Source organism: Mastomys coucha, unplaced genomic scaffold (assembly GCF_008632895.1).
Source record: "Mastomys coucha isolate ucsf_1 unplaced genomic scaffold, UCSF_Mcou_1 pScaffold22, whole genome shotgun sequence".
NCBI classification, from domain to species: Eukaryota; Metazoa; Chordata; class Mammalia; order Rodentia; family Muridae; genus Mastomys; species Mastomys coucha.
Genome location: NW_022196905.1, coordinates 196,002,998 through 196,013,857, shown reverse-complemented (window position 1 = coordinate 196,013,857; position 10,860 = coordinate 196,002,998). Strand labels below are relative to the sequence as shown.

The 10,860-nt window shown below is 33.5% G+C and overlaps 1 protein-coding gene across 2 annotated transcripts in view; it reads right to left on the bottom strand.

Moving 5' to 3' along the window:
* Nucleotides 1-7,135: 7,135 nt before the first annotated feature.
* Glra3 (glycine receptor alpha 3) overlaps nt 7,136-10,860 on the bottom strand; it is a 150,086-nt gene continuing 146,361 nt past the window's right edge. The window contains exon 10 of one of the 2 annotated variants that reach the window (XM_031339840.1): nt 7,136-7,434. In XM_031339840.1, coding sequence (XP_031195700.1) covers nt 7,156-7,434 — 279 coding nt within the window. In that variant the 3' untranslated portion in view covers nt 7,136-7,155. The remainder of the gene's footprint in view (nt 7,435-10,860) is intronic. The other variant, XM_031339841.1, reaches the window with a different exon arrangement.

Below are 10,860 nucleotides of genomic sequence, written 5' to 3'. Positions count from 1 at the left end.
ATAGCCAGAACCTGGAAACAACCCAGATGTCCCTCAACAGAGGAGTGGATACAGAAAATGTGGTACATCTATACAATGGAGTATTACTCAGCTATTAAAAACAATGAGTTTATGAATTCTTAGAGAAATGAAGGGATCTGGAGAATATCATTCTGAATGAGGTAACCCAATCACAAAAGAACACACATTGTATGCACTCTCTGATAAGTGGATATTAGCCCAGAAGATCAGAATATACAGTACAATACAAAAACCACAAGAAACTCAAGAAGAAGGAAGACCAAAGTGTGGATATTTCGTTTCTTCTTAAAATGGGGAACAAAATACCGATGGAAAGAGTTGTAGAGACAAACTATGGAGCAGAGACTGAAAGAAGGACAATCCAGAGACTGCTCCACCTGGGAATTCTTCCCATATTCAATCATCAAATCCAGAGACTATAATGGGTGCTGGCAAGTGGTGGCTGACAGGAGCCTGATATAGCTGTCTCCTGAAAAGCTATGACAGTACCTGACTAATACAGAAGTAGAGGCTCACAGCCATCCATTGAGCTGAGTACAGGGTCCCCAATGAAGGAGTTAGAGAAAAGACCAAAAGAGCTGAAGGGTTTGCAGCCCCTTAGGACAAACAATATGAATTAGTAACCTCAGAGATCCTAGGGAATAAACCACCAACCAAAGAGTATACGTGGTGGGACTAATGGCTCCAGCAGCATATGTAGCAGAGGATGGCCTAGTTGGTCATCAGTGGGAGGAGAGGCCCTTGGCCCTGTGAAGGTTCTATGCCCCAGAGTAGGGGAATGCCAGGGCCAGGGGGTGTGTTGGTGAGCAGGGGGAGAGACGAGGTAACAGGGTTTTATTTTTGTTTTCCTATTTCTTTTTTTTTCCTCAGAGGGGAAACAGGGAAAGGAGATATCATATGACATGTAAATAAAGAAATGATCTAATAAAAAAAACAGAAAAAAAATAATGTGATGTTTTTCTAGACCTGTGATGTCCTAGAAGCACTTGTGAAAGAATCATTATAACAGTTAACGGAGGCCAACTTGTTGAGGAAATACATGGCAATTTAGGAAAGAATTTCCAATCTACAAATTACACTGGGCCTTGTTCAGTCTATCTATATTGTATATGGAAAATATTGTTACAAGGAAATGCTGGGTTCTGCAACATTGAGAGACATGTTAGAAACTCTTGCCTTAGAATAATAGTTTTAAATTTTCTTATGTGTTAAAGTTTCATCTTTTATTTACTAGTGCAGTACTGGTACACTCTGACCTCACTGAGTGATGATCAAGAGCATGATAAATGTGAAGATTTTAAAAACATAAAAGATTACCAAATGCTCCTTTTAGAAATATTAGCTTTAAATAAATCACGTGATTTAAGTGAATGAACAGATTTTAAGGAAAAGCCTCCAGGCAGTAGGTGTTGATGCAAGGTCTTCATTCTGTCCTAGTCAAAAAGGAAGCACCTAGACAGGTATCAGTCTTCCTTGGATTATATGTCCTGGTATTTAAAATACCACATATGATCATTTGTAGCAGGGGAAATGTAGTATGATTTCTGACAAAAAAAATTTAGTAAACTTTTTCTATAGATAATTAGACAAAAAGAGAATCACGGTCTTGAAAAACATTAATTTTTATTACATTTCTGATCAAATTATCTGTAGTTACACAAGGAAGACCATATATTGTTCACAGGCTAATGATCCATTAGAGATTTTGTTAGCGACAAAATTAAACTAAAACTCATATAACAAAAACGAGCTGATAAAAACATGCAGAACATTTTAATACATTCGAATCACAATGTTATGAAAAACTGTGGCATCCACCTGAACGGAAAAGGGAGACTCAAATCTCCTCCTCTGGAAGATGTACTTTCGATGTTCAGACAGTAACTAGTATCCTCAAATAGTAATTTTTCTGAGGAAGAGGCTGTTACACTGTCTTTTCTCATTAGTAAATGAAGTCACTACACAACTTTTGAAAAGGAGTCACAGAAAAATATAGCACATGGTTTCTTTTGATTTTGTGTTCCACAATCCCCATAAAATGTCAAGATGCTTCACTCTGTGTTTTCAAAGCCTTATCACTCATCACACACTAAAATGGGAGCTTAAGGAGAAGCTTCTGCATAATTCATAAAGATAATACGGTAAGGAAATGCAAAATTATTCAAACAAGCCTAAGTTCAGTTTTACATCTGAATCCTTTTTTGACATCCAATTCAGAGTTCCTATTCTTCAAGAATATTCAGAAGCTTGTCTAGAGACTGTGTGTGGAAATGGCGTTCCCTGAAAATAATTCTTACTCACGCACTTCACAGAAAAATAAAGTATTAAAATAAACTTAGATCATTACATTTGAATTACACCTTTCATCTAAATGAAAGCACTATGTTTCTTTTGTAGTTTTTTTTAAAAAAAATTGTATCATTCTAAGACTTTATATATCTTTATATCTGAAATACATTGAATAAATATTTTTAAGTTAAAATAAGTACTAAGTTATAGGACAGAATTTAAAGTTACTGAAAATAATTTACATGGAACTTTTACCAATTCCTTTTTACTAAAAATACAATTTTATATTTCACTATTTTGCAAACCTGAATATATCTCATGATTTGACAAAGTGTTGCAGTGCATTTCTTAAGTAAATAAAATGAATAATATGGCAATTGAATTGGACAGAAACAATGGCAGCAGGTATTAGGAAGTGCAGAGGGGGTGCTAGTTGGGACAGAATTAAATTGTTTTGGATGACAGTTAATCTCTTTTTATGCAAATTATGCTACAATGAAACAGGCTGCTAACCTCAGTCTCTGGATGGGCACTAGGGGACTTTCTAAACAGTACATTATTTTTGTTAGTGGTGTTTTCATTGAACCTAGGGTCCTCTTATGCCAAGCATTCCCCCCATTGAAGCACATTCCAGTAGTTACTATCTATTATTAAGGATAGGACTCTAAGCCCCCAAAGAAAATGCAGTAATGAGTTATGAAAGCATTGTGGAATCATGCAAATCTTTAATAGAACTGTAATTTTTTGGCAATACTTTCCACTGTCTGTTATTCACATAAGTTCAGCTAAGGTGTTCTTAAAATTATTTGAAAAATAACATTGCATCTGGGAACTTCTTTATAGATTTATTGGTGCGGGTTAGACAGTCTGGGGTCCAGTTTTATAGGACTTGCAATTTGATATTTAAAATATTGTGCAGTTTGATATCTAAATTCTTTCCCAAAATGCACAAAAGCCAGCAATTTATTTCTACTTTACAGTGTCCTTAAAGCCACAGAGCTAAAAAGATTAATGCAGCTATAGTAGCCCCTTACTCAGTTTTGAAGCCAGTCATAGGCAGTATAATCAGACTTCTCTTGCTAAAAATGAATGCAAATTAACAGGCCAGGGATACAAGTATTATAGTTGTGCTTGAATGTTAGGTATTAAGAGAGCCTTACAATTTCAATCACTAATATAACAATCTCCTCACAGAGATATGATACTTCTTATGTTTACAAGTTGCATATTCATTGATTATATATAATTGGCTTGGATCACTTGTCAAATTAAATTGGCCCATGGTTAGAAACCTTATTAATATGTTCCTAATGTGTTAATGAAAATGTCCACTCTCTTATAATAGTCTTTACCTGTTTACTTTCAATGAATACTGATCATTTTGGCTGAAAAAGAAAAAGAGTATATGCTGTTAATTTTAAAGAGTTTGTGATGGTGTAAAGTCTATTTTAGAGGGGATTGGATTGTACTGCTTCCATTCTCCAACATTTGATACTAAAAATATTTTCTATTTTAGTCTCTTACCTGTCTTTTTTTCATAAGTCAACTTCATGTGCTGTACATTTTATAAATAAAAGGAAATTTAGTTGCCAGTATAATACTCTATTCTTCCAAGTAACTAGAAGATTAAAATATATCATACTGAGAATAGAAAACTATGTTTTCACAAAATGAGATGAAGGTAATTTTAAAACAATATGAAAGATACACCTAACTATATTCAAATAATGTATTCATTTACAAAAATATTAGGTTAGTTAAGAGTCATTATCTTCTTTTAAATATATGATTTATTTTTCATAATTTTTATTATAACTTCCAGTATCTTATATAGATACTACACATTCATAAAATCAATGCATGTGATCATATAACAGGTATATATGCTCATGTATTTATAGTTCAAAATTAAAATTCAATTTATTAGGATATATCCATAGAATAATGTATTGTGGAATATGGTAAGCATTCATGATAATCTGTGTAGTAGAGCTGAGAGCTTATTAGATCTTTGGATAAGTTTAATAGAAAAAATTCTGGAGAGAATAAGGATGGCTTATTCTCCATCTTTTGCCATCTCTAAAGTAGTTCCAATATCTATTATAAGTCATAAAGAAAGTTCTAGGTCTTGTAGTGATTAGGGAAGAAAGAGAAAGTTGTACACATCTATACTAATAAGAAAATGGATTAGCTAGAAAATGCATGTTCTGTGGAACCAGATATTTCAAGTTAAAATGAAAAGGTTTTAAAATTAAGTGAAATAAATATCATGCATGCTTCCCCTCCCTCCAATCCCCATCCGTATTTGCAATATAGCCTGTTCGGAATACTTCAGAGAGTTTGCACTGGAACTCCAGCTTAAGTGAGTGGCAGTTAGATGAATATTTAAAGTATTTTTTCCCATTGCTAGTTTTCTGGTTTTAATTTTAGTTTGGGACTCAGGCTGCGGTTTAGTAGTTATATCTTCCTTCACATGTAACAAACTCTGGATCCAACCCTCAGTTCTATGGATCTAAATCTCACTTGACACAGGTATTTTGATGCAAATAGCTCAGGATGTTGTGATTATTATAATTTTAAAGGCTCTGTAATATCTCATTAGTTTATTAGAGGGGACATGTTCTTTCAAGCCCTCTTGGCTCAGCCCTGTTTCCTTTGCAATGACTGCCTTGTGAGAGGAAGGTGGTTTTTAATGTTTTCTTAGTGTTGGAAGACAGGATAAACATAATAGAAAGCAGAATTATTTATAAGGAAAGATAAGGGAATGTACTTTTGGGATAGCAATATTTCTGTAGAACTAATGTTCTTGACAAATTTCTCATGGCTGATACATTATTTACCAACTTTAGAGATAAAAAAGAAGAAAATAACATCTAGTGACCTCAAATATGAAAGCTAATCACACCTGTGATTTTCTCTTGGTCATATGTATGTTTGTGATTATTATATTTATGTTTGCTTCTGGCGGGATCTACTTAATTTAAGTAATGTTAGAAAACTTTTGAAGTGAGATATATGAAGTATAGAAAAATGTATGCTACCAAACATTGAAGGGGTATAATTCATCATTACTTCAAACCCTCTGGCTAACTCTCAGCTTTAGCAACATTTCTTGCTCTAATATATAACACATGAATATATTTTTATGGTTTTTGACAGCCAAGGGTAACTTGTATATCCAATTTTCTAGCGGATAGTTCAAGCAGAGGAAGCACTTGGTAATGAAATATTTTACTTGTAGACTTTGCATAAAATCACAAACACAATGTTCTTATCTTGTGTAAACTACTTAGAAAAGAGATATTTTGCCTTTTATGAACAAACACTGCTCAGCATGGATTACTTTTTAAAAAGATAGTTTTAAAATCTACAGTTGGCTAACCAAACTACAGAGATATTGAAAAGCTTTTAGCTTTAAATGGCAGTTTCTGCTTTGAGTTTTGGGAGTTGTTAAAGGTCAGAAAATAGTACCATTGGGTTCAAAAACTTTATTTTTCTATAACATATCTGAGTGCTTTTTAAATTCTTGGTATTTTTACTATATATAATTTTGTAGACTAACCAATAATTAAAATATCTTAAAGTCACTCCAAAAGTTTTAAAATATAATATTAATGACAATAATAATTAAGAAAAATAGTAAATGAATCAGAGATTGACAGCTTCTTTATGATTGAGCTAACAAAACTTCAATATAGCTGAAATAATTGCAGGGTCATGAACAACTTTCAAGCAAAATTGCTTTTAAATTCTTCACAACTTGTGAGTCCCTACTATTTTAAATACATTAGCTTATAAAGATTAAAATAATTTCACTTGTTGGAACTGATATGTTTAAATCACTTAGAGTTAAAATCCATCCTCCTGCTATTTGGAGGCATTTTAGGCTCATGGATTACTCTGATGAGATGAAACTTCAGTGAGAGAAATGATTCTTATTAAAAATCTTTTATGAATCTATTTGTATTTGCTTTTATCAAAATGTAAGTGCTTTAGTATAATTAATATTTAAAGTCTCATTCTACGCTAAGTAGAAAAGTCTTACTGGATCTTGTTTAGTTACAGGAAAACACCAAACATACAAACAAGCCACTATTAAATTTAAGAAAAACAAATGTATTGGCTTAAAGTCGTTAGTGTTTGGTACTAATTAAAATAATGTAATACTTATTTACAAGCAAAGACTGTCTTCAGTATCTTCTTCATTCCTAGAGAAGTAACAATAAGTAGAATTTTATAAACATGATTGCTTAAGCCATGGTATCCTAAATGATGGCTTTCATTTTGACCATCCAAATTTTTTTTTTTTATTTTGGGTGTTGGTTTTACACTGTTTCTATGGATAGTGTTCTAATAGGAGTGTTCTTGATATTCAATGATCTTGTTACCTTCCTTCATTAATATGCTGTCTATCTCAAGCTATTCTATTATCCTCATTATTTTGTTATACTTGCTTTATAAATTTTATTGTGTAAATTTTGATTCCACAGTGTTTACTATAATTGAATTAAAAATCAAATGTCCCAATGTAGTTATCATTTCTAATCTATGTGCTCCTAAAATATATGCAACACACATTCACACTAGGAAGACAACAAATCCCCTGTAAAGAGAAGCAGGACCCCCTTGATGTGTATTGTGTATCCCTTGAGAGAACCAATCTGTCTCACTATTTTACATAGGAAATCAAAATAAACTCTTTTTCCATATGCTGTTCTGATGCACTGCCTCTCACTTGTACCCTACACGCACACCACCCCCTTCCTTTGGCAGGGAATCTTTGTTCTGAATGCTCTGTTTTTTGTTTTGTTTTGTTTTGTTTTGTTTTGTTATGCCTTCAGAGACTTAGTCTTGCTGCTGATGAATGTCTTCATGCCTAAGGATTTTATAGATAACCCAGTAGAAAATGTTAAAAATCAGAAATGCTAGTGGAAAGCAGGCCCGGGAGATGGTGTCAATCTTCTTAGCCCTGTCGATGAAGACCTTCCTCATTTCATCAGGGCTCTTTGGCATAACCTGGACAGCATGGTTGGGGCCTTTTGGAACCACACCATCCTTTGCTTGCAGACAGGGCCCCATTCCATAGGCAGTGAAGCTGAATCGACTCTCCCTCACCTCATCATCCTGTTTACAAAACAATAGCAGGAGGTGTTTTAGTAAGGAAATGGCTTGCTGTGCAGGCTTTCAGAATCACAACTTAACCTCTATCATGATGCATGTTTGCTTTATATGAAGAACAGACAGCTGAAGCACATGAAGATGAGTTGGTTTGAAGTTTTCCTTATCTTTCTACGTCATACAGATATACTTGTTATGATGAACTCCCAAATGAAATTTTAACAGAGAGTTAAAAATTCTGTGGTGTCAATATGTTATTAAGTATCTAAATGAGAGTAAGAAAAATTATTGAGAGATTTAGTATAAAGACATACATCTTAGACTTTTTTTGGTTATGAGTTTAAATGCACAAATTCTCAACCAAAGGGGAAATACATACCAGAGTCATTGACTGAATTTTTCTTTCTCCTAGAGACAACATTTTGATCCTTATTTTTCACAATTCTAGTTACTTCACTGGAAAATACAGTCTATCAGAAAACGCTTCTTGCTTTGAGTTACCTTTTATGTTGCATCTTTATTTTACACTGTCCTATTTAGAAAAGCTACTGGAAAACCCCATGCTCTAATTTGTATATAATGTCTTCACAGATACAGTGGTTTGGTGAATTATGAATGAAAATTGAAAGAGGTTTACTCCATGTTCAAGAAGTCAGTTTGCTATCATTTCTTGCGCTTTCCCCGGAAATCATTTGTAAGTAATAAACTTGTTATGAAGTTAAAATTCACAAATGGTGTTTGTTTGAAATTATATAGTTATTTTAAATATGACAAAGTAAAGAGAGTTTTCCATGTATTTACATGAACAAACACCCTGAAATTTGTGGTTGGGCAGTGGCTTGGTGGGTAAGAGCCCTTATTGCTCTTACAGAAGATCTGAGTTTGGATCCCAACACCCACATGGTGGCTCAAAACTGCATATCATTCTGGCCTCAGGGGATCCAGTGCTCTTTTCTGGCTTCCATAGACACTTCAAGCACATGGTACACATAGACTTTCACAAACAAACATACATACACACAAAAAGTTTAATTAAAAACTCTACACAATATAATGTAATATTAATAAATATAACATCTGCATGATAGAGAAACATTTTCTTCACTGATTTATAATAAAATCAATGAATGATTTAGAGGATGAGAATAAACGGTTAGTGATAAAAAGGGCCTTTTTCTTTTGCTAGTAAAACTGCAAGTTTAAAGGTATGGATTAACACACTTTATATCTCTACATTATATCTTTGTTCAGAGAGTTCTTTTTCATATTAGTTTAAGAGAAAAAAGTAATCACTTGGTTCAAAACTTCATTCCGTCTATGAAAGTAGCTGCTCAGTAAATAGATTATAAAATATGAAAGGGAAAATAACCATAACTATGGATTGCAAAAGTGAGAAAATGATCAAGATTGATTCAGTAAAGTGTGAGACAGATTTTTAAAATTATGAAGGGGAGGCAATTCCACCTGAGAGACAAGAGCATATATCTTTACTGGAAACATTTCATTTATAAACATTTGTAAGGTTTATAAAGGAATTGGATTTTGAAAGAAACAATTAAAATATGATAATTAAAATCATCTTAAAGCTTCCATTGTAGTTATATTTGTGTACTGCTGTAATTTTGCAGAGAAAAACAGAAACAATTTTTTTTAGAACTCTAATAAATATTTTTGTTTTTGCAGCCATATTTTGACATTCAAAAACAATTTTATGGCAAACTTACTGCATGCTGTGAAATTGTCTGTCTTTAATAAAGAATATATGACTTCAATTTTTATTATGGAAATGGTATATTTACATCTTTAAATGATATATTATTATCTTAGGATTTAGTAAATTATGCTGGTGCTTGAATTCCCAAGTGTAACATAAGTTATCTCAGTAATTTATATTGTGCATGTGGGTCACTTAATTTTGAAATATAATATATACCTACATTATATCAAACCACATGTTTAAAATTCATTTTTAAACTAGACAAAATAGCTTCTTCCATGAGCATTTACATGTATTGGCACAGCAGTGGAAGCAATTGGAAAGTTCATTATCAACATACTAAGATTTCATGAGTCTACAATATATGATTAGCTACTGAGTATCTTTCTTTTCATTCTGGATAATTTGTTTTAGAATCTTTGAGACCACTGCTGCTCTTCTCAAGTAAAAGTTTCTCATTTGAAAGTCAATATAATGAGTGAACAAAGAAAGTCTGTTGTTTCTAACTGGCTTTGTGTAGTGGGTTAATATCAGTCCTGAGCTGTTAGGACACACAGAGAATGACCCTTGGGTTTTAAGTCATCATTCTCTTAAGAACATAAAATCAAACTAAATGAGAAATAGACTTCACCAGCATGGATGCATTAAGAGAGCCTGTGCTTAGGCCTATACATCTTTAGCCACTCTATAAAACGTAGTACAAAACTTCTGTATGTAAAGGCAGTCAATAGCACTCGACTATTGTGCTTGGATTGCCTATGTAAGTGATAGCTGTGTTCTGGAGCAACAGCTCTGATGCTTTTAAGATGAGGATGGTGCTAAAATTAGTCGAAAGACTGTTGTTTAAAGACTCTGAGTGAAAATCCAATCTAAATCTCAGCAGTGGAAACAGAAGACACACTTTAGAACTTTGTTGACCCAATATGCCTAGAAAGTTTTGTTTTGATGTGTTCTTAGAAGAATCCTGTGTACATCTGCTCTGGGTTTAAAGAAGCAAGAGATATGCAAACAGTTTTGTAGAGGCATTTTAATCTAGCAACATGGCTTCTTTGTTGATATCCAAAGACGTCAAGTTTTGTGTGATCCAGCTGGAATGTAGACATGCCATCCACCTTTAATCCTGGCTGGAATACAGACATGCTCTTAGTAGAAATCTTTAATCCCAAACAGCGATTTCTAATTGAGGGGCAGACAAAGTGAAAGACTTAACAGAATGAGTTAAAGATAGGATACACCCAACTCTTACTAGAACAGAAGGAAAGGGAGACTAAGAGCAATGCAGGAAGTTCATCAGTCAGTTGGGAGTCAATGCAGGGAATGCAGTGCAGTAGTATTGAATTTGTTCATGAATTCATGTAGTTCAGTGCAGGTCAGCAAAGGCAATTGAAGTCAGAGAATATAGAAGAACCAGAAGATTAGAAAAAATTGTCAGAGTTTGTTTGATGTTAAGCAGAATAATTCAGTGAGAATCTGGGAGAAGCCAGATTGAATGAGTCAGCTTGGAGAGGAGTTTGACCCAGAACAACTGAGTTGAACCAGCCAGCTAGAGTTCAGAAAGAAGTAAAATGGGTAAGCCTATTCAGCAGTAAGCTTCCTAGACAACAATTACCTCAGAGAAAATAAAAGTTACTTTTAGACAAATTATTGGTCCTGAATCTCATCATAGGGATATAGATGGCACAGATTTATCCCCTGGTGAAGGATTATGTCGAGGA